Below are 24802 nucleotides of genomic sequence, written 5' to 3' on the forward strand. Positions count from 1 at the left end.
ATGAAAGGAAGATAGAAATAAATAAATAAAAACACCAAGATTAATTTTTAAGCACATTCTAAACAGCATTAAAGAGAAACCACACATTCCAAACGGGTGACTCCCAGCCGCGATGCTGATTATTAATGGGCTGCTCAGGCTTCGCTACCCATCATAAGACAGACCACAGCACCTTGTCACCAGTCTGGGCTCCGGGCGGCCAGTTAATCATTAGTCAAGACAGACTGGCTGGAATTTCTCTTTTATTGCAAGTCCCCCATTGAGGAAACCAGGTAGTTCCCAAGGTCAAAGGACGCCCGGTTCTTCTCTCTCAACCGAGGCTGCTGTCTCCCCACCATCTTTCCCATCTTTTCCCAAAGCATGGCCTCTTTGCTTGGACCCAGTGGCCTCGCTGCCACTCTCATCTTTTTAAAGACAGACTTCCCAGTTCTTTAGGAAGAACTGGTGTTGGGCTGAAGGGACTTTTTCCTTTTCAACTGAGGTATAACAAGTATAAAAAAAAATACAAATCTCAAGTACAACTCAATGAAATGAATTTTACTCATGTACACACCTGTGTGAACAACCCCTCACCCCACATCAGGACAACAGAGAACATTTTCAGCAAGGCTCCCTAATCCAAACTCCCCATCTCTGGAAACCTTCCCAGGCAACCCCAGGCCTGCAAGGCTCCCTGCCTCAGTTCCTATAAAATCTTTCTGGCACCCAGTACTTGGAATTTCCTTCTGCTGTCTTTATTGATCTTTTACCTTCAGATCCTGTCTGCCTGAACTAGACCATAACCTTCTCTTCAACATCTTTGTCACCCTCAGGTGCTCAGCACAGTGGCCTAAATGTTCATGAGGATAATGACAATTCCAGATGAGAAATAGACAGACTTGACAACCTCCCTCCAAGCAATTAAAACAAAAAATAATGGCCACGAAGCACAACGAATTAGTCCCATGAAACAAAAATACACAAGACCCCATAAGCATACCATGCACCACTGCCAATGCCAAACTTACTGAAATCCATAGAGAAAGGCCGGCTCAGGAAAGGAGCGTCGCAGCTCCAAAGCAAAAAACACCGGGTCAGATGGTGCAAATTCCAGTCCCTCCACCCCAGGCCACTAGCAGGATGTCCCTGGGGGGGGGGGGGGGCGCGTTACCAGTTTCCCCCTGGAAACACTTGGCCGAGAGGACGGATAGGAAGCCAAGTGAAAGAGTAGCCCAGGGGCAGGTAGCCACAGAGCTCTCTAGGGGCCCAGCAGCTGTCTCCAGTGCCTGGTAAAAGGGTGGAGGGGCTAGGCCACTCAACTCTGAGGTCCTCTCTCGAATCCCTCTCTCGCATTCTCTCTCAGGCTAGAACAACAACTTTTCAAGAATTCTTCTGAACAGGGAAGGAGAAGGCAGAGGAGTGGCAGCGGCAGGCAGGGGAGAGAGAAAAGACTGTGTGGGTAATTTCACTGTATCAGGGTAAAGTTTAATTCCTAACAGGAATATACAGTTTTACAGGATACACTTAATCAAATGGAAAACAACAGGGGCAGGCAGGAAATGGAGTTGCTGGTTAAAGAGTGTATAGCCTGCACTTTCTGAACTACTTCGATGGCCTTCACTGTGTTGGAGATGGGCTTCTACCTACCCCCCACAAAGGGAAGACACCCCCATGATGACTGATCCACGGCCACTCCCTCCCTCCCCCACCAGCTTTGGCTGGCTGAATCCCAGGGACAAGGTGTGTTTCAAAGGAAGAGCCCATATCTCGGGGCAGAGCTGAGACCACATTCAGGGTTGTCAGCCTGTCTCAGATCAAAGGTTAAGCCAGCTCCACACTGGCAACCACAAGCATTTCTATGAAATGGTGCTCTGCCCTTTGTGCAGCGCCTTTGATCTTAGACGGGATTTACAAACATTAATTAGGTCTCCCTACCACCCCTGTGAAGTAGCAAGGTATACCTGTTTGACAGGTACCCAGGTAAACTGAGGAGTCACTGAGTAGCCCAAGGGGCCACCCAGTGAGCTGGACCATACCCAAGGGTTCAGCCCTCTCCCTCCCAAGGTAGGCCACGTCCTCACTCTCTTCCCTGCAGGTAGTTGGGCTGAGACAGTCTTCAGCATCCAGACTGGCCTCAAGCTCCTGACAAGTGAGTATAGGTCAAAGAGGCCACACCTCCGTCTCTCACCCACAAAAAAGCTCTGCTGAGATAGCTCTCCAAAGTCAGGGTTCTCAGCTACTGCCTTGTCGCCTGCTCCCCAGAGCCCAGGCTGGTACACTCAGAAACTCTAGGCTACTCCTGGCTCTCCTCCACCGCTAAACACTACCAAGCACCCAGTGAGTGCTGGGTTTTGTGGGAGCCTCATTCCCCTCTCCCAGCAGTTAAGAAAGCTTTCAAATATGCATGCCTGGGAGCAGCCGAGGAATGAGCTGCTGCAAGGGGTACAAGGTGACAGAGCTGGGGACCCCACTTCTCTCATTCAGAGAATGGTTTCCACACAGCCAGGATATTCTTGTCAACTTAGTTCTGAGCTACCTAAGTACCTACCGTCTGGGACAGAGGAGCCTCCACCACCACCATTATACCCCAGCTCTGCCCCAATCCACAACCCAGGTTACAGAAGCACTATCCAATGCATTGGCATCTTCAATGCATTTTAGGCAGGCACATCAGGTATGTAGAATGACTGAATGAGTGAGCCAATAAATGAGTGAATGAATGAATCATCTAACCTAACTCCTTGATCATGTGGGTTTAAAACCAGGCCTGGAAGAGTTAAGAGTGGCCTGAGTTAAGAGGTAAATGCAGGGGCTTCCCTGGTGGCGCAGTGCTTGAGAATCCGCCTGCCAGTGCAGGGGACACGGGTTCGAGCCCTGGTCTGGGAAGATCCCACATGCCGCGGAGCAGCTGGGCCGGTGAGCCACAATTACTGAGCCTGCGCGTCTGGAGCCTGTGCTCCGCAACAAGAGAGGCCGCGATAGTGAGAGGCCCGCGCACCGCGATGAAGAGTGGCCCCCGCTTGCCACAACTAGAGAAAGCCCTCGCACAGAAACGAAGACCCAACACAGTCATAAATAAATAAACAACCCCTCTCTAAAAAAAAAAAAAAAAAAAGAGGTAAATGCAGGGCTAGGTCCCAGACTTCTCAATTAGGCTTTGGAGGCTCGATCTGCCAGTGGCCACCTGGATCCCCAGCCCAAGCAAGCAGGTGCACCCAGCAACATGCCCTCCCCGCCAAGCCATTCTTCAAATCTTTCAGACCTTCAGATGCAGAGGACACAGGAAGCAGAGCCTACAGAGCAATCCCTCCCAGCATCCCCACTCCATAAACTGAGATCTCATTCTAACAGCCTGCTCTTACTCCTGGTGTGATGGGGCTGGGGATAGGGGGGGGTGTCCTGACTTCTGAGAGCCTCAAGTCACAGCCACCCTACTCCTACATCCAGCCATGTCTAACACTCCTTCCCAGAAGATCCTGCTGACTTCGAACCGCAGAGTACCCAGGCCTACCTAGTCAGGCCATGCCAGAGGCTGCAGTGAAACGGCTTGAACCATAGCAAAATGGAGCTCCCAACTTTCAGCCCTAGCATTCCTCCAAGGCTGCAGGGGGACCAGGCCCCAGCCTCTTCCCACCGCCTCTGCCCAAGCTGGAGACTTCACAGAAGAGATTCCCTTAGTTGTGCAACTGGTTAGGATTTTAATAGCTGTCCATTGTAAACCTTATGTCTGGTTCTCACCTAGTAACCCCAAGACTAAAAACGCAACCTACGACTTAGAAACTTAAGAATGTAAGCAGCTGATCTAAGTTCCCCAGCCAAATACTCTCCCCCATGTGCAAGGCAAAGAGAAAAACCTGCGCAGCATCCCGTCTGTGTGTCTGACCTCAACATCTCTGGCTACAGCAGCCAGCAAAACCAGGCCCAGCCCTGGCTGCCCTCCAACGCGTCAGGAGATCCCCACCACAGGGGCTTCGCCGGTTAGCACCCTCACATCCTTACGCAAAGGTGATGTTTTTCACTCCTTTTTTGTTGTGGGGTTTTCTGGTTTGGCGGGTGGGAGAGGGGGATTAGTTTTTTGCTTTGGAGTGTTTTTTGGGGTTTTTTTTGGTTTTGTTTTACAGAAACGTTTTGGGTGAGTAACCAGCTGTCTGAGTTTCCGATTGGCAGGTTAATCACTTCCTATTGGCTGATCTGGAGAACTTTTCTCCCCCTTGGAAATGGCACATTCCTGTCTTTGTGGCTTCTCTGTTTGCACACATTTTGCTACCTAATGTCAGCACTTGCTAATGAAGAAATATATCACTCCACTCACTGAAAATGAGGTCCTGGCCTGAGAGGGTGACTGCTTGAATCCGGTGAACAGATCTGTCCAGGTATCCTCTGCAGGAAACCCAAGAGAACGTGGTCCTTCTTTCCTATGATTTTAGGAAATTTCTCAGAACATTTCCCCCTAGTCTTCTTTACCCCTGGGGCCAAGGTAACTGGCCTCTCTCTTTCTCACTTTTAAGGAAAACCTCCAAATTTGAAGACTATGGAAGGCAAAACAAAAACAGGACAGAGATAGCCCCTTGGAGAACTAAGCTCATAAAAGAATTCTTGAGTATTGATGCCAAAAACCCAGTCAACTTACATTCTTGGAGAAACACAGAGCTTGGTAATTCCAGTTAACATTTGTTACAAGTACAGAGCTGCTTATCTTCTCATTAATGACTGTTTATCTGGTGTTTTGTAAATCGAAAGCAAAATATCACATGCTTTGCAGGCCACTTACTAGACAGGCACCAGGCAAGCAGCAACGCCTTCCCACTGGAGGGAGCGTGGAGTTGGGGAGGGCTGGCTGGAGAGCATGGGCTTCTCTTACACCGTTCATTAAAGTATTTAATTCTCGACAACGCCCCAGCAAGACTTTTAATTAGTGGGGGAAAGGCCCAACAGCCAAAACTCATGAGGCGGAAGGACTTGTAGAATTCCAAGAGGGAAATGGGGCCCAACCCTTCACTTTTCCTTCTCCCAGAACCTTGGCAAAATAAAAATGTCAAAAGCGTTGCATTTGTCAGGCACCAGTGTAGACCAAAGTCACAATCCATACTTTCAAGCAAACGAACCTCCCGCTGTAAGGAGGGGCTCCAGGAAACAAGAGCCCATCGAAGTTGTCACCCTCCAGTCCCCGTTTTTCAGAGCCTCCTCCCCTGGCACTGTCAACCTCTGCACTGCCAGCCAGAAGTTGAATGCAGACAAGCGCAACTGAGGTGGTGCCAGTCGCAAGTGGGGCTTCTGCCCTGGCCGCGTGCCAGCCTGTGACAAAGCACCAGGCAGGCAGAGCTATGCTAGAAACTTTTATAGCCCTCACCAGGAACTCTGAGAAAACCAGGAGGGGGCTGTTGACTTTACTTCTTAAATTTTCTAATCTCTTGCTCCAAACCAAGGTCCGTCTCTGCACTTTTTAAAACTGTCTTCCCTCCCCCATCGGGTTATCTATTCTTCCCACTGAGATACTTCTGGCACTCACAAAGTCTCCGACGTTTCCCATCAACCTGTCCTATTTGGCTCCCGAGATGCTTCGGCGTGGATCAAATTCCACGTGTTAAAAGCTGAGCCAACTTGGGTTATGGAGTGCAAATACATGAAAAAAGGAACAAATGGAAATATCTAGGAAACATCTTTGCAAAAAGAAATATATGTATACATACACACACACACACACACACACACACACACACACACACACACATTATCGCCAGCTCCAGTCACAACAAAAACAGAAAAATATCCACCAAACTTCCAACATCGGCAACCTATAACAACCTCGGGGCAAGTCCAGCGTCTCCCCACGCCGCTGCCTAGGCATACAAATCCGCGTTCTAGAGACTCCATTTCTAACTTAAGATAGGAGGGATATTTTTAAAATCATCTACTCACCAGTTGGTTTGAGAAAATCCATCGGGTATCTGGAGTAAGGAGGAGGGGGAGACTCTGGAATTAAAAAAGAAAGAGAAAATAAAGGCCGAGCCATGAGAAAGAGATAGAAACTTATGATAACACAGGCATTCTTTTAGCCCAACTGTTTGTCTTAGCTGTGGGGGTTGGAGGCAGGGCCGCGAGGCGGTGATTGCCTTGATATTTAGCTGTCAGATAAACAAAAGAGGCCGCCTGGCGCCAGCCTCGGCGCTCCGCTCCTCCACGTCTGCGGCGGCGCCCGCCGCCGCCGCCGCCGCCGCCGCTGCCGCCGCGCTCGGCCGGCCGGGCTGGAAACCACCGGCTCGGCCGCAGCTCGGCCGAGGCCGCTCACTTCACAGGGCTGCAGGGCCACAAAGCCCCCTCCCCGTCCCAGAACTTCAGACCCCACTCCCACCGCCCCACCCCACCCCCGCCCCGACCCGTCCCCCAGGGGTGCAATTCACCTCCGCCACCACTGCTCCGCTCCGCACCCGCGCGGGGAACACGGGCTTCCCCTTTGCCAGCCCACCCGGGAGGTGCACCCCAAGAGCGCTGGTGAACTTGGATTTGTGGGCGCCCGAGGTGCACCCCGCCCCCGCACAAAGACGTAGAGAAAAGGGAATCAATGGAGGAGGCCGGGAGGATAAAGAGGAGGAGGCTGGGGTCTCAACTGAGAAGAAGCCCAGGCCCCAAGGGCAGCATCCTCACGGAGGCGCTGGGGGCAGACCATCCTACAGTCAGTAACTGTGCTTCCCTGTGCTGGAAGAAAGGAAAAAGCAGGGGGCACCCAACTTCTCCTGACTGCTTGTTCTCTTTCACCCTGGGGTGGCACAGTTCAGAGCAGATATCCAGCTCGACCTTCCATCCTAACTCTCTTTGCCTCAAAACCCAAAGCTGCGCCGGCCAGGGCAGTCTCCCGGCCCCTTGTGCCCGACGTGACTCTATTTACTAAAGGAGAGCCTTACTCTCTAGCCTTTATAACTGCTTCTCCCAGCCTTCCTTGGCGGCCTTGGACCGAATCCAACTCGGCCACACACCTCAACGCCTTTCCCAGAGCGGGGGAGGCGTGACCCCCACTTCTCTCTGCACCCCTTGGCTAATCCGGAAATGAGAGCATCTAATCTTTAACCCCCTGTGTGTAGAGTGTGTGCGTGAGCAATGCCCAAAGCCTCCCCCCGCCGCCCCGGGGCAGGAGAGAAGAAAAAAACTGGAAGGGGACCCCCCAGGGAATACCTTTCCAGTTTCCCCTAGTCCCTTCTCGACCCTTGTCCCCCAAGTCTCTTCCCAGGAGGAGATGTACACTCCCCTCCGGCGAGGTAGCTGCAGAAACACACAGCCCAATGGGGCTTTTCTTGCACCACCTGAGCGCCAGGAGGAGGGCAGGGTGGGCGCAGAACAACTTCCTACCTAGTTCGCAGAGTCGGCTAAGGTGATGGGGGTTGCAGCACACCAGCTCGGGGTTGATCTTCCCGTAAGATTCACAGCAACACAGCCTCTTGACTTCCGAGGAATGCCTGAGATCCGGCCACCTGAACACTTTGCACAGCAGGAGGGGGAGCGAATAGGACGAGGGCGGCTGCGCGGGCTGCGAGCCGGAGGGCGCCCCCAGGCCCAGCCTGCAGTCCAGGCGGCCAGGCAGCAAGAGGCACGCGGTGCGCGTACCGCCGCGGGACTCCACGGCCTGGAGCAGCAGCTCCAGCTGCCGTTCCTTCAGTTTCTTGAGCACCGAGTGCGTGAGCGCCTTCAGATCCGCCTCGGCGCCCCCGGCCGCGCCGGAGCCCGCGGCTGGGGGGTGGGGATGGTGGTGACCTTTGGCACCTCGCACCGCCTTGCCCAGGCAGCAGCCAGCCCTGCCTGCGCCGCCGCCACCGGCCCCATGCGCCCGGCCGTCCGTCGCCCCTTCTCCCCGCAGCTCGCCTCCTCCTCCGCCTCCCCCCGCGCCCTCCTCCTCGTCCTCGCCGCCGGGCGCACGGCTCCTCCAGAGACGCCGGACGAGCGCAGATCGTTTGGTCCTGAACATGCGGGGCGAGGAGGCGAGGAGAAAAGTCGTTTGCCGGCTAAGGAGCGAACATGACCTCCGCACACCATGAAGAAGTCGGGTGCCGAGTTGGGGCAGCAGGCGCAGGCGACAGCAGCAGCAGCAGGGGCCCTGGCAGGAGCGGCGGCGGCCCGAGGGGCGCTCCGTGGCATGCGCCAGTCTCCCGGAGGCCGGGGCGCGCGCGGGGGCCCGGGGGCGCCCGCCGGGGCTCGGGGGCCTGCGCTCCGGCTGCCCCACCCCTCGCGGCCCGCGCCGTGCGCCGCTCTCGGGCCCCGGCGCGCCCCGGAGGAACGCGGCCGCCGCTTCCCTGGGGGCGGCGAAGCCTACCCCGGTCGGCGCCTCCCCAAAAAGAGGCCCCCCCGCAGCGGCTCCCGAGTGTCGGGCTCGCCAGCCTCGGCTGCCTACATGGAAGATCCGCGAGGGCAAAAAACGAAAGGCGTTCGGCTGGGCTGCTGGAGGGAGGAAAAAGCCTCTTTCCCCCTTGCTAAGCAACTTAATTTGGGGGTGGGGAGAAGCTGGCAATTAGAAAAAAAAAAAAAAAAAAAGCAGGCACGCGATTTATTTTTTTCCTCTATATCCTTAGTAACCGGATCGCCTTGAATTCCGTGCACACGAAGACTCGGGGGAGGGGGCTGAGTGGACTTCACCCCGCATGAGATGTCTGGCGAAATAAGGAAGCTCTCTCAAAATCTAAGAACCAAACATGCAAAGCCCAAAATGAAAAACACCACCTCCTCGCACCCCGGAGGTCTGGGGGCGTCCGGCTGGACCTGGGGTTTAAAAAAAGAAAATGTTTACAAAGTAGAACTAGACGTTTGAGGGGTGGAAAAAACGTATCCACGAGTTACATCCCCCTTTTTTCCTTGCAGAGCCCCGCTGGTCTTCCTCTCCTTTTCTTCTGCCAACAACAACAAAAAAAAATCGTATTTTTTTAATCCACAGAAAGCTTTGGCTAGGCTGCTTCAATCCTTCGCATCTGGGTGATTTAGGGTAGTCTCTGGTCTTTCCTCTTGCGCTCCCGGGAGCCCCGGTCCTCAGCGGGGACTTCCTTGGGGCTGGCGGGGGCGCAGGGGCAGAAGATGCTGCGGCGGCGGCTGCGCCCCGCGGGGCTGACAGCGCGGGGGAGGGCGGCGCGGCGGCCGCGGCGGGCCGCTGGCGGGTCGCGCGCTCTCGCCCTCTGCTCTCTAGTGCGGGAACCGCCGGCGCCCCCTCCCCTGGCCGCGGCCGGCCGCTGGGGCTCCCCGTATGGGCTGCTCGCCCCGACTCGGCTGCGGCGGCTGGAGGCCCCGGTGTCCCTCACGCCGCCTTCTCCTCCGAGACTCTCCTCGTCGCGGCCGGGAACCTCCTTGTCCCCCGTCCGCCCTCTCCTGGCGCTCGGGTCCTTCTGCCGCCGCCGGGGGCTCGCCGCGCCGCACTCAGGGGCTCCTGGGCCGTGCGCTCGGCAGCTCGGCGCCGGCGGGCTGGCTCTGTCTCGGGCAGCTCTCTCCGGCGCGGCGAGCGGACCGAGCACGGCGCCCGGCTGGCTCGGCTGGCGCGGCTCGAGAACAGGCTCCTCCGTGCGCCGAGCAGGCGAGCGAGTGTGCTCAGGGCTCGCAGCCTCCCGCAAGGCCTCCCGCCCCCGCCCCCGCCCCCTTCCCTCCCCCTTCCTCCCCCTTCCCTCCCCCGCCCCCAGCCACCGCCGCCGCCGCCTCCTCCCCGCCTCCCCCCCCCCCCGCCCCCCCCAGCCCTCTGCTCTGCTGGTTCCACTGCGCAGTGGCGCGCCCGGCTCCGGCCTCGTCACGTGGCCGTCTAGACACCCTGTCGCTTTAAAAAAAAAAAAGCGATTGTGTTTCGCAAACAACAGATCGGGTTTCTAAAAGCTATTTCTCCACCCCGCCCCCCGCCACCGCCACCGCCACCCCGTCCCGGGTCTGCAGGGGTGGGGGGGACGAAAGGGGGGCGACGAATAAAGGTGGGGAGCAGAGAAGCTCCCAGAATCGACTGAGACCTGGCGGAATCAGAGGAGAAATGGGAAGACCCGAGAGCACCGAACAGGCTTCGCCGGCGAGTTATGGAGCGAAGCGAGCGGGTCGGTGGCGGATTTAGACCCAGACCGCGGAGCTTCTCAGTGGCTGTCCCGCGCGCGCTCGCCCTAACGCTTCATTCATTCGTTTTGTTTTAAAGGCCCTGGCGACGGATCCCCTGGCCGCCGCGCGGGAGGGAAGGGGGAGGAGAGCGCTGTCTCCATTTAAAAGACATTTACACCGGACTGGACCGAGGCCCTGGGAAGTGCGCGCTGGAGGGAACAGCCGGGCCGCCGAGGGCGGGGAGGCGGCGCGAATGTGACCTCAGCGGCGGCCGCGCACTCCCTCCCGCCCTCTCCCGCTCCGGGCTCGGGTTTCTAGGACTGCCTGGAGAAGTGTGTCTTGTGCAAAGCTCTGGAATGCATTTGGCTGGCTGACGAGTTGCGAGGGGCAGCATCCTGGCGGGAGGCGGGGGGGCCTCGCCCGCCCGCCGCGTGCAGCTTTCCTCCGGAGCCCGGAAGACCTCCGCCACCCCGCCTCCCGGCGCAGGAAGGTTACCTTCCGAGCAGACCTGCCTAGGGCATGCATATGCATGCAGGGCTTGTTTCTTCGCCCTCCTCGGCCCCGTAGCTTTCAAGGCGCTTAGAGTCAGAGAGTTTATCCCCTTACCCGAGGCTTTGGAGAAGCATATACCCAGCAGGCAGACTATTGCATGGAAATGGGTAAAGCATTGGTGGGGCAAAGGACCAGATTACGTTTACTTCGTGAAAACTGTTAATAGTAGAAACGTAATGATTTAAATACATACGCATCATTATTGAGGAGGCCACTAGTTGGCATGGTGGTCTAACCTCGCATCTTATTCAGTGAAATAAGATTTTTTTAAAAAGCCATTTAGAATTGTGAGATCAGGACAACTATGAAACTCACTGGGGATTTTAACGAATCTTTAGAAAAGGTGAAAGAAAACTACTTTCATTTTCCCAGCTACGTTATGCTCCTTTAAAAGGAAAAGGCACAAAAATAATAATAAAATAATAATAATAAAGAAAAACAAAAAGGGCAATAAAAGTAATAAAATAAAATAAAAGGAAAAAGCACAGATGAATCTCAGTTTTATAGCTCAGCCCCTTCCTTTCCAGCAACTTAAAAGGTGTCTGTATGCCATAGGTGCTTAATAAATATTTAGGAATCAACAGACTTGAATAGACTCATTTGGACCATTTCCCCCAAACCCACCAAGAGCACCTTTGGACATATAAATGGGAGAGAAAATCGTGATCATCTCTAGGCAAGGGACCCTGAAGCTCACTGACCTAGAAGACCCAGAAATGCCAAGCAGTGCAGAAACGTGTAGGACAGGGCAGCAGCTGGCATTCTAAACCTTGTAAGCCACATAGGCTGCAATTGTATAAGATCATAATTTTGTTACAAATAAAAATATTGCTTATTGAAAAGGGCACTGAAACCTCTGTGTGTGTGTGTGTGTGTGAAACTTTCAGAACAAGCAAGCTGCAAAGACAGCAGGAGAGAAAGCCCAGGAGAAAATGGATTTGGGTGATCCCATCATCATAGGCAGGGAAAGACAAAACAGGCAGAAATGGGATTTTTGAGGTATCTGGGGAATGTAGAATACACTCACCTCAGGAAGACTTAGAAAGAATACCTGATTCCTGGCTGGGACTCTGCCACTCACTGGTTAAATAACACACTAGTGGTGATATTAGACGAGCACTGGCAGGGTTTAAAAAGCTTTCTGGGCAAGTTTCCTGCCCTCTCCGGGGTCCCATTCCCTCTCTCTGCTCTGGGCCTAGCTAGAAGATGTTCACTTTCCTGTGGAGGCTAGGCCAGACTGCAAAGTGACAGGAAGGACTTAAATAAGCAATGAAAACAAAAGGCATAATTCTAATTAAGCTTCTTGGCTAAATGGAGACTCTGAAGACTGGGAAATCTGGCCAATGGTGCTAACACTATGGGATGAGAGGCCGGAGCACACACAGGGCAGGTAGATTTAGCGGGTGTTTCAGGAGTTGAGTCTGACGTCACAACTTGTCTGGGTGGAACATGCATATTCTTGCAAAGGTATGTTCCCATATAGTGTAATTGTGGGTGCTTTTAATTCAGGCGTCACCCCTGTCTTGCCCTCTCTACATGGCTTCCCTCCTCCATTTTACTGCCCTAGGTAGACAATGGGTGGGTTGCTGGGCAAGTACCTACAGTGGTTGGTGCTGCTTTATAGCTCCCTGGCATCCCCTGAATCAGTTAACATCCCAAGCCTTCCTGAGAGCCAGTCCCACCCCATTCATATTCTTATTCCTTTCCTTTCCAAGAAAGAAGCTGGACAGTAGAGGAACTCCTGGCTGGCTGGCGTGCCTAGAAAAGGAGTTCCTTTCCTTTCCACAGGCACAAATGAGACCGACAGGCACCCCATTTCAAACTATTCTGATCCTTAAAAAAAAAGTTTAGGAGTTCACCAAACTATTGTGAATGAGTTTGATTCTAATCATTTGCTGGCAGGGAATATGGAATAAAATATCTCATTTGCAGTTGTTTATTTCCTGTTGTGGCTTCTATTTTCATCTTTTAGTCACTCTGGTGATAGTAATCAAACCCTAATCATGGTGCGGCCACAAGTCACAGAGACCAAAATAACTTGCAGCAGAGTTATGACAAACAAGGATGGAGTCAGCTAAAGACCTGGCTACTTAATCACTGGCCCCTGGCACCCGAAGGACTGCGGGGGCCGCCATTTGACTGACCGCTGGCTAAGCAGCTAGAGGAGAGAGGAAGCTGGAGGGAAATTGCTCCAAGGCCCCCGGTCTTGAGCAGTCAGGGCCCCAGGGTGCATGAGGAAGGAGGGCAGCAGAGTGCACAGGAAATGGAGGAGAAGCAGGTAAACCGTCCACAGCTGCTGGGGGAAATTGACATGAAAGAGAAAGAGGAGGGCAGAAAAAGAGAACCTGAAAACCGCTCTACGACTATAAGCAACTCTAAGCAAAAGCTTAAATAAATAAGTAAGTAAGTAAATAAATAAATACCTCCCGTCTGGGGAAGACAGGATTCTTCCTTTCAGTACTTTTCTCATTTCCAGTGGTTCTTAGAAGAGAAGGGCAGAAAGAGGCCCCAAAGGACATGTGGGTGTGTTGATGCTGGGGGCCAAGGGCCGAAGCGAGGCAGGGGTGAGGATTTTTCCTTGCAGAGCCAAAGAAGAAACAATCGAAGAGGCAAAAAAAAGTGTTGGAAAATACCGACATTTCTTGCACAACCGTCCCTTGAAAAATGCGTGAGTGAGCCCTCAACCATCCTAAACTGGCAGCAGTACAAATGGAAGTGATGGTTCATGAAAGGAAGACGGCATGAGTGAGGCTGATGTGACAATCAGCACTTCTTGGCTTATCTTAGAAGAAGGAGAACGTAAGTGAATGAAATGCATCTAATTCACAATCAAATAAAGATGCTATAAGCCCTGACTCATCAAATATTCTTGTATTACAGACATGCTGCCAACTGATCTGTAACATTTGCCAGGTGGCTCTCCAGGACACTCACCTGGGTACTGGGGGCTAGAGGGGGAGGGGCAGGATAAAATGAATGTTCTTATGAAGGAGACAAGAGAAACGCCCAGAAAAAGTAAAGATCTAGGACAACAGAGACATTCAAATGTATCGTCATACAGATACAGTTTCCTCCAGGGAGGGACACTGGATGGCTGAAGAAAGTGGCTGGGAGGGAAACTTCACTGTACATAACTTCTTGTACCTTTTCAACTTTGCACCATGTGAATTTGTTACTTATTCAAAAATATACAGATTTAAGGGTTTTTTTAAATCCCTGCCTGCCTTTCTCATTTCCTGAAATTGGCTGTTCTGATGTCCTTGTAGAAGAGGACCAGTTGGCGAGGTCCCATGTGGAAGTGAGGCTGCAGACAGCTTCTCTCTCTGTGGGGCAGTTACTACAGGAAGGCTGATGACAACAGAAGCCAATGTGTCATCCCAGACGGCAAGGGTGGAGGCCGCCTTTTCATGACCCTGGCAAGAGTCAGTGAGGAAACACGCCAGTCCTAATCAAAAGTCATTCTAGATATCAGTCAGGTGCAAGTCCTAACCCGGGGAGGACAGCCTCATACACACTGGCGTCTCGACCACAGAGGCACAGGAAGGAGCCTGCCCAATCTGAGAAAATGAGAGCTGCGGTTTTTGGAACAGAAATGTGTTCACATGATTCTCAATCCATTTAGGCAGCATTGGTTCAAGAGGTGGTGCCAGGTACCAGGCGCGACCTCTGAGACGTATAAAGGCGTGTTAAACAGCCTCTGTTCTCAAGAAATGCACAATCTAGGAGAGGGCTAGAACTATAAAAACAGCCAGCCCTCAAGAACGGAGCAAGAGGGGCTTCCCTGGTGGCGCAGTGGTTGGGAGTCCGCCTGCCAACGCAGGGAACGCGGGTTCGAGGCCTGGTCCGGGAGGATCCCACATGCCGCGGAGCAGCTAGGCCCGTGCGCCACAACTACTGAGCCTGTGCTCTAGAGCCCGAGAGCCACAGCTGCTGAGGCCCGCACACCTAGAGCCCCCATGCTCCGCAACAAGAGAGGCCACCGCAGTGGGAAGCCCGTGCACCGCAATGAAGGGTGGCCCCCGCTCGCCGCAACTAGAGAAAGCCCACATGCAGGAACGAAGACCCAACGCAGCCAAAAATAAATAAATAAAATTAAAAAAAAAAAAAAAGAAAAGAACGGAGCAAGAACAGGGCAGGCAAGAATGGAGGCCCCTGCTCAGGAGAACAGAAAGTCAAGGGATTTATTCTGTCTGGAAGGGGGTCTCAGAAAGTTTCCCAAAGGAAGAAATATCTGGAACTAGACTGGCTGAGTTGACAACCAGGCTGAGGTGCTCATGAGGTGAATGATCCTGTTCAAAAGGAAAGCACGGGGCTTCCCTGGTGGCGCAGTGGTTGAGAATCTGCCTGCCAGTGCAGGGGACACGGGTTCGAGCCCTGGTCTGGGAAGATTCCCACATGCCGCGGAGCAACGAAGCCCGTGCGCCACGACTACTGAGCCTGCGCGTCTGGAGCCTGTGCTCCGCAACAAGAGAGGCCGCGACAGTGAGAGACCCGCGCACCGCGATGAAGAGTGGCCCCCGCTTGCCTCAACTAGAGAAAGCCCTCGCACAGAAACGAAGACCCAACACAGCCAAAAATAAATAAATAAATAACTATGCCCTACGACAAAAAAGAAAAAAAAAAAAGGAAAAGAAAACACATTAAAAAAAAAAAAAAAAAGGAAAGCACGACAGAAAGAAACAATTGGTAGTTTTCTGTCCACTTCGAGCTAAGTCTTCAAAACTCAAGCCACACTTGTCACTTTGAGACTATAACTTCATAAACACTCTTAAGCCTCAAGGGGTTTAGGGATGGAGGTGAGGCCCCTGCAGTGGATGTTCAGGGAGATCACCTCCCTCAGCGTGAAGTTTTCTTTGTAGAAAGAAATTGCAGGCACAACACGACATCTTCTATAACCGCAGAAAACTTTCTTCTCGAATAACTGGGAAAATCTCATGATCTCCACTCCTCAAATCGACAGTCAGGCCTCACTTGTGGCAAACTGCTTCATGTCAGGAGGCGATGCCAGTTTTAACACAAGGGAAGGGAAGAGCCTCCAGCGTGAAGCTGGCCTGTGATGGCTCAGCAATGGGGGTGCTTAGGTAATGGCCTCAAATTCCAACAGTGAAAAACTAGGATTCGCCATTGCAGTATAGACAGAGAGACATACAGTCTGGCTGGTTTCCACGGGCACTAAAAACACTGATTTTAAAGACGGCAAAGCAAGAAAACAAATGTTGAGCCTAATTCAGAGGCACCCCGACTAGCCCTGCTGTTATTCCTCACTATCCATGCTGCAGACAGGGTCTTCACTTGAACTTCAAGACACAGTCAAATGGACTTGAAGCTACCAAATTAGCCTTCACTGTTCTCTGATTTTTCCCCCTATTTTTATCTTTCCCATTCCCCTGTCAAAAGTCTTTAAAGGATGACTTTGGTACTGAATTCTGCATACTAAGTGCCAGTTAGCGTCTAGTGACGAGACATCCTGTTAATGGTGAATCAGAACTGGGCAGCCTGCAGAAGGGGTGATGTTTTGTCTGTAGTAGAGCAAAGAGTCATAGGTGACCACACACGCTGCTCCTGACACGTCCTGGGACCCGCCAAAGCAGCCCGGCCCCATGAGTGATGGTCGAGGCATTTCCACTGTGAGGACCTCGGGGAGCAGACAGGACCCTCAGCCCAGCTTTCAGACCGAAAATACTTTTCTGCCATTACTAGCTGCAAGGCTTTAGGAAAGCTGTTTCCGTAGTCTGTCTGCCTTCCTCATACAACAAACACTGAATTAACAACGTCGTGTGTGTGCCAGACCCGGTGTGAGGCTCAAGAAACAAAGCCTTCACCACGGGGTTGCTGGGACGCGGCGCGGGCACACCGGACACACCGCCAGCACAAGTGCTATGTAAACTAACTGGTATACAGATGCTAATCATCATGATTATCATGGATTTGGAGGTAGGAGCCACCCAATAAACGAATTTTGCCTAACCTTCCAAGCCTAGGAAATGAATTTTTACAGAGATAAGTGTCCAAGTTATAGGGTAATGAAGAAGGAAGCCACTCTTTCTAGTGTCTGGGACTTTGTGTGGGTTTTACTAGGACCAGTTGGGATGCTGTCAAAGAAGCAAGTCCAGCATCAGAGTTTAAAAACAAACTAATAAGCCTGGGAAATCTTTTTCTCAGATTGAGAGAGGGGTAAGTGAGAACACAATAAAAAGTGTTTCTCATTCTTTGCTAGCATTACTGTGAGTCATGAATATTTTCCTATGTCCTAGAAATAACTTTCTGGTAATTATGACAAACAAGGAGGGAGTGGGACGGGGTCCACTTTTTCGGGGAAGGAGATACCCAATGCAGTCTCGATCCCACCTTTCTCCATAAACGTTAATTTTGAAGGCTTTCAAGGTCTGTGGAATATGATGTTATCTAGCATTGCTCACGTCTGGTAGACCCATAAGAGAAGACAAGGAGAACTGCGGTAAAATGTGGTGAGAGCCAGAAGGGATTTTAAAGGTTACATGGCTCAGATTCCTCCTCTCCAGTCCAAACCCCAGAACCTGTCATCCATGGTCAAGTTTGCATAATATATGTTTTCTCAAATGCTAAATTATTGGGTATTTTTAGTTTGCTTTTTCTATTTTATTGATTTTTGAATAGGTAATATATGCACAGTGGTACATAACTCAAAGAGGACAAAAGGGCATGAAGAGAAAAGTAAGGCTTCCTTTCACCCAGGCCCCTGGCCGCCCGCTTCTCTCTCAGGAGGCGGCCCCATCGCAGCCAAACAGACAGAAAGTGAGTCACGTGAAAAGGCTCATCTCTGCTTCGAACTCCAGTCCCACGTAGCCACCTGCCTTTTTGACTCCTCCCTTTGGATGCCTCAAAGGCACCTTGAGCTGATTATGTCCCAAATAGGGCATCTTCCTCCCAGAATCTGCTTCTCCTCCAGACCTCGGCCCTCAGAAAACTCACCCGCCTCTGTCCAGTGGTGGGAAACGAAACAGAGGACCAGCCCAGACAGCAAACTCTTTCTTCTTCATCCCGCATCCAAACCAGCCTTAACATCCTGTCAGTTTTACCTTTGAGATGCCTCTCAGCCCATCCACTCTTCTCCAGGTTCCCCCACTGCAGCCAGCAGGACACAAGCCACCAGCATCTCCCTGGTGACAGATGCACACAGCGCTTTCCTCACTTCCGCTCTGGCCTCACTCGGACCCACCAACCCCCCTCTGCTGAGGTTGGTCTTGGTGCTGGCTTGACTGCACCACCACCCACCAGTCTTCCTATAGCCCTTGGAACAAAGACAAAGTCCCTTCCTTGACCTACAAGCCCTGAGTGGCCTGGCACCCCCTCCCTCCCCTTGCTGTCACCTCAGGATCTTCCTCCCACCCCAGGGCCTGGGCAAGTGCTGTCTCTCAGCCTGAGATGCTCCTCTCTCCTCTCCAGGCTCCTAATCTTTGAGTTGTGTCACCCTGTCCCTATCATTATGCACCCTCACAGCCTCAGGCATCTCCTTGTGTAGCATTTACTACACTGGAAATTTTACCTTTAATTCTGATTCCTTGATTAATGTCTCCCCCCTCACCTAGCCAAGTGTAAACTCCTTGAGGGCAGGAACCCCCCCCGTATTACAGCACATCAAGCACTCAACCAATACTGGCTGAACAAGTGACCGTTTGACCAATAACGAAAGAATAAATCATTTCTTTTGAGATGATGTCCTCCCTAGTTTGAGGAATCAGTGTGCCCTATCTTTTATAAAATGGTGGTGATAATAGACAGTGTTTACTTAAAGATTTACTTAGGAAAATTAAATGTTGGCAATTGAACTCAGGGTCCCTCAACTCAAAACTGACAAATTACTGCTTAAAGCCCAAAGATAGAATCTCAGATCGAGAGACCCTGGAGGAGTATAAATACCTTCCTGAGGAATAAGTTGCTCCAAAGTTAAGGGGGCATGGTTAACACTCTCAGTTACTTCCGATTCTGCGCCCGTCCCTCCTGTCTGAGGATCATCGCCTGCATTCTCTCAGCCAGAGCTCCATGAAGATGGAGAGAAGATTCCCTAAAATCGCCCACCTGGTTAGCAGCACTTTCAGGTCCAGAACTTGCCTATCACTCCATCAACATGTCTCTGCACCCAGCAGTGTGCGGTGGTCCCAGATGCCTAAAAGGCAGCATAGCAAATGCACAGGTAAAAAAGAAACAGAAAAAAAAGCAGTCCAGTTCTCCCTGGCTCGTTGACCCTGGCTGTTTGCATAAAGTAGGTCCTATGTGAGTGAATGAACGAATGAATGAATGATTGGTCATTCTTCTGGGACTACCTTCTTCCCTACCTTCTTCTGGGACTCATGATCTGAACCGTACAGTCACAGGATCATGTTTCCCAGTCCCCAGAGCTCTGTCACCAGCTGTACCATGGGCTGGGCGAGCAAGAACCATTCCTCGGCTCTCCTGCATCCCAACTATGGGCCCAGCATCGCTCAACATTGTTGCTCCCATGGTGAGTTTGCTTTCTAGGGAGAGACAGAGAAGAACTAAGTAAACAAATACATTAAAAAACACGATTTCACACAATTATAAGACCTTTGGAAAACATGAAGTAGAGTGAGGGACGAGGGTTGGTGTGGGCTGAGAATGGCTGTTTCAGGTCTGTGATCAGGGAAGGCCTGGCTGGGGAGGAGCAAAGATCAGGTAAGACCCTTCCAGGAAAGAGAGACAGCCAGGGCCTGGACCCTGAGACAGGTGAGCTGGCAAGTTAGAGGAATAGCTGGGAGGCCAGCGTGGCTGGCATGGTGACAGCATGGGGAGAGGGATCGGAATTGCGGAAAGAGAACTACTGGGGGAGGGGGGCTAGATCATGCAGAGGCCCCCAGGTGTTCATGCTTGTTGAATGAATGTGCCAACAAACCCAAGATAACGGAGACAATTATGGTATCAGGGGAAGCACAAAGCACCCCAGCACTGGAGCCAGAAATACTGTGTTCAAACATCAACTGTCACCATTAGCTGTGTCACCTAAGACCTTGATTTCCCCATGGATAAATGGGGATAATAATACTTACCAACGCAGAGCTGTCTCGAGATTAACTGAGATGATGTAACATACAATGGAATATTACCCAGCCATAAAAAAGAATGAAATAATGCCATTTGCAGCAACATGGATGGACCTAGAGATGATCATTCTAAGTGAAGTAAGTCAGACAAAGACAAATACCATATGATATCACTTATACGTGGACTCTAAAAAATGATACAAATGAACGTATTTACAAAACAGAAACAGCCTTGCAGACTTAGAGAACAGACATTTGGTTACCAAAGGGGAAAGGTTGCGGGGGTGGGGGGGGAGGAATAAATTAGGTGGTTGGGATTAACATATGCACACTACTATATATAAAATAGATAATCAACAAGGACCTACTGTATAGCACAGAGAACTCTACCCAATACTCTGTAATAACCTATAAGGGAAAAGAATCTGAAAAAGAATATATATATATATATATATATATATATATATATATATATATATATATATATATATATATATATATATATATATATATATATGACTGAATCACTTTTCTGTACACCTGAAGCTAAGACAACGTTGTAAATCAACTATACTCCAACGTAAAATAAAAATAAACAATAAGACGATGTATGTCAAAGAATGAAGAGATGAAACTACAGAATCATATAGCTTCACCATTTAGGCATTTCTGAACCTAGCATAGAATAATTTTGTGGTATCTAGGCCCTAAGAGTGTCCACTTATACAGGCTGACTGACCAGTAAACGTTCCGTTTGTGGAATCACTGCTGAAGGCATTTGTATATAGTAAATTTGTTATCATGTCATAGCAATATATATATATATATATACATACACACACACACACAAATATATAGCTCATGTCCATTCCTCTTTTTCTTCTTGATTAACAGGAGTATATTAAGTACAATTTGTTGATGAAGATGCTGAGGAAACTCTCTGACACCAAAACCATCTGAAACTGACCATTTGCTTAAAATTGCACAAACTCACAAATCTTACTTTTAAGAAAACCAAAGAAAAACTGCCCAAAGAGGCCTAGGAAAGCAGATATAAGCTCACTCGTAAACACTCCATGTTTAGGGTCCTAAACTAGGAGCTGGGTTCTGGCCTTTCCAGAAGAGCCCCATGTTCCTTGCATGTGCTTTTGCATCTAACAGATCCTGAGCCAAGAGAGGGTGGTCACAGGCACCAGGTGGGGTTAGAGGTCCCCACCTCCCTTTATGGTCCTCCCTGGGATGAGGAAGGAGGCCTTCTCCTGGCACATCAGCCATCTGGGCAACAGCCCTTCCTCCGAGTGGCTCCCCAAGGGTTCCCTACCCAGGCCTCTGCCTCACTCATTCCCAGCCCAGCTGTCCCCTCTCCCAGACCCTGGGCTTCAGGGAACACCAGCTCTGCCTTCTGGGAGCCACCGTGGGCTCAGACCAGGGGAGAGGCTCCAACAATTGCCTCTGTGCCCAGAACTGCTGATCTAAATAGACTTCTGCTGGTTCCCTGTCAAGCCAGAGACACTTAACAGGCACCTACATCCCTGAGGATGCCAGAGGAGGGAGGCACACCCATTCCATTTCTCACCTATCCATCCTCCTCCACACCCCACAAGTTACACTCGTCCTTAACCCCAGCCAGCTGTCTCCCAGCATCTCCCACTGGCTTGAGACAGACATAGAGGTAGAGGAGGAACAGAGTAAATCCCACCCAGCTAGGAAAATACAGGTCCCAGAAGGCTCTGAACAAATGTGAGCTCCCTTCCTCCTTCTCTCCAGGTGATGGACAGGGGCCCCCAGGGGGTATTTTCCTCTTCCAAGAGAATATGCTCCCTTTGTCCAGGGTATCACTATCCACTCTGCCTCCGCACAGCCTTCCAGCCCAACACTCAATCCCTCATGGAATATTCTTGACACTTTAAAGGATCTGGCCGGCATGAAAGCCAATGTGGCTGCATTCTTTAATTAATATTTATTGAGTGTCCCTATTAGGTACCTGGCAAGCACACTGTGTTGTGTGTGGCTAAAATATCTATTCCCTTTCCTCTCCAAGAAAGTACATTCCTGGACAACCTAGGAACGTTGACATGCCAAGTAAAGGAACAGCACACTCTAGCAACAGCAAGAGTGAGTTGGGAATTAGTGAGAGGACAGAGGCAGTACAGGAATCTGGAGATGGGAACTTGAGTCCCAAACCGGCTGTGTAAGTTCCAGCAGATAGCATCACTTTTCTGAACCTGTGTCTACACAAATGTGATTAACAATATCACCCTGCCTGCCTCCTGGGGCTGAGGATGTTGTAGAAACCAGGTGAGATCACGCATGTGACGCCCTTTGAAAAGTTTAATATGCCATACGAATGCCAGATGTTTCCTCCCAAATAAAATCTTTGGTGCCTTTCTTGGAAGGCACAAAAATTGAATGAGATTTAAAAGAATGGAACTCTGGGAGGTCAAAATCTGACAAATGCCATATGGCATGAGTTTAGATTCCGAGGCTCTGATCCAAACTGTAGATGAGCTCCTTTACCCTTTGATAAATGCTAAATACATTCATCTCCAGCTATATGTATGTATATGCGTATCACACACACACATGCACACACACACAAACACTAGGAAGGAAGGGAGTCCTTTGAGGGTCCCTTTGCAATAACTTGGGGCTGCATATCAGCAAATGGGGAAAACCCTATGCAGGCATGATATGAGTAAATTAGACCATGGTTACTACGATACAGTGTTAAGTGCATAAACTTTAGAATTATAGTTTCGTGCATTCCTGGCATAACTTGGTGTGATCTTTCTGGAAAGTAGTAGACAATTTGATGAAGACAAAATGTTCCTCTGGATAAACAAAATGTGGTATATACAATGGAATATTATTCAGCCTTGAAAAGGAAGTTCTAATACATGCTACAACATGGATGAATCTCGAAGGCATGCTAAGTGAGATAAAATCGTCACAAAAGGACAAATACTGTATGACTTCACTTACATGAGGTATCTAGAGTAGTCAGATTCCTAGAGACAGAAAGTAAAATAGAGGTTACCAGGGGCTGGGGGAGGGGGGCATGTGGAGCTAGTGTTTAATGCATACGGAGTTTCAATTTTGCAAGATGAAAAAAGTTCTGGAGATGGATTGTGGTGATTGTTGCACAACAATGTGAATGTACTTAAGGCCACTCACTGAACAGTACATTTAAAAATGGTTTAGACTGTAAATTTTATGTTATGTATGCTTTACCACAAGTTTTTAAAAATGTTTCCATTTCTGACCCAGTAATTCATCTGGGAATGTATTCAAAGGACATAATCAGAGAAGAGGGCAAAGATGTTTGTATAAGGTGTTGACTTAAGCCTTATTTTGGAAAAACTGGAAGCAATCCAAAGGTGAAATAATAGTAGAATGAGTAAATAGATTATAAAATATCTGTGTTAGGAAACACCATGCCACCAATAAAAAGCTTGTTTTTGAAGAATATATAATGACATGGCAAAACATTCATGAGAAACAGGATGCAAAACCGTCTGCCCAGAGTGATCTCAATCTTGGAATACGTATACCAGTATATGCATAAGGAAGAAAGGTCATACGGAAACAAACCATTGGTTATCTCTGGGCGGTGGGGATTATAGATTATATATAGGGATATATTATATTTTTATGATTTTTATGTTCTTCTTCATGTTTCCTAGTGTTCTATGATGATTATGTATTAATTTTATATCAAAAAAATGATAAATCATTATTAAAAGGACTGTAGAGCTTGCAGATGTGTCTCCAGATCCCCTATGGATCTGGGTACCCTCAGGAAGTGGGTGGCACAGGCAGTGTTCCATAGGGTATGCTTCCAATAAGCTCTCCTGAGGATGAATCAGATCTGCAATGTACATTGTCTGCTAAATACCTAGGGCACAGTGGAGACACCTGTGATAAATATTTGTGATTAGGTAACTGTGGTCCAAAATACTTTATAGTGCTTTGGGGCGTCTGTAGCAGTTTTCTTGAAACTTTGGGGATATACATAGCAGTTGCCTAAAGATTATATGTCAGAAGTACGAAAGGAACATAAGGTCGGATGTGTATGTCATGTTTGAAGAGGATATGATTCACATGGGTTTAGCTGAAATGTCCAAAATACAATCTACGTTATATGTTAAATAGAGGTATTAGAAGTTGCCCAACTGAAAGGACAAAATATAATTGAAGAAAAGCTCCCATGATCAGCTCAGTGCTGTGTGACCACCTAGAGGGGTGGGATAGGGAGGGTGGGAGGGAGATGCAAGAGCGAGGGGATATGGGGATATATGTATACATATCGCTGATTCTTTGTTATACAGCAGAAACTGACAAAAAATTGTAAAGCAATTATACTCCAATAAAGATATTAAAAAAAAAAAAAAGAAAAGCTCCCATTTTCAATGCAAATCAAAAAAATAAAATACTTAGGGAAATTATTCCAAAAATAATGCATGGTCTAAATGAAGGCATTTTTCAAACACTAAGGAAAAAAAAAAAACAAAACACTAAGGAAGACTTGAATGAATGAAAAGACATATCCTGTTCTTGGATAGGAAAACTCAGTGTTACAAAAATGTCAGTCCTCTTCAAATTAATGTCTAATTTAACTTGATTCCAATAGAAATGTCAATAGGGTTTAAGCAAGGGATGCACAGGGGAACTGGCCAAGGTGATAAACTAAGATTGAAATTCAAATGAAAAGCAAATGCAGGTAAAATTTGAAAAAGAAGAGCAATAGGGACTAGCCCAACCAAATATTAACAAGACACTCTAAAGCTTTAGTTATTAAAATAGTTTTTTACTGACACATGCATAAATAGATTCATGCAACAGAACGGAGAGGTCAGACATCGGTTTAAATACATTTTTTTTTCTTCAAAGAATCAACTTATGGCTTTGAAAATTTTGTATATTATATGTCTATTTTCTGTTTTCTTAATTTCTGGGTTCTGGGTTCTGTTAGCCTTTTTCCTTTGGGCTTAACATGTGCTTTTTTCCCCTAATTGAAATAGATACTTAGATCATTGATTTTTTTCAGCCTTCCTTCTTTTATAACATATGTATAAAACTATACATTTCTTTCAGTATAATTTTAGCTATAGCCCATAAGTTTTGATATATTTTAATTATCGTTCAGTTAAAAATATTTTCTACTTTCCATTTGACCCATAGGTTATTTTAGA

At 49.4% G+C, this 24802-nt stretch overlaps 1 protein-coding gene across 2 annotated transcripts in view; it reads right to left on the bottom strand.

Moving 5' to 3' along the window:
* The window catches only part of SMAD7 (SMAD family member 7), a 30697-nt gene extending 21174 nt beyond the window's left edge, over positions 1–9523 (bottom strand). For both annotated transcript variants that reach the window (XM_068563455.1, XM_068563454.1), the window contains exons 1-2: positions 7324–9523; positions 5899–5952 (exon numbers count right to left, since the gene is read on the bottom strand). In XM_068563455.1, coding sequence (XP_068419556.1) covers positions 5899–5952; positions 7324–7936 — 667 coding nt within the window. In that variant the 5' untranslated portion in view covers positions 7937–9523. The remainder of the gene's footprint in view (positions 1–5898; positions 5953–7323) is intronic.
* Positions 9524–24802: the final 15279 nt, after the last annotated feature.

Source organism: Eschrichtius robustus, chromosome 14 (assembly GCF_028021215.1).
Source record: "Eschrichtius robustus isolate mEscRob2 chromosome 14, mEscRob2.pri, whole genome shotgun sequence".
Taxonomy (NCBI): Eukaryota; Metazoa; Chordata; class Mammalia; order Artiodactyla; family Eschrichtiidae; genus Eschrichtius; species Eschrichtius robustus.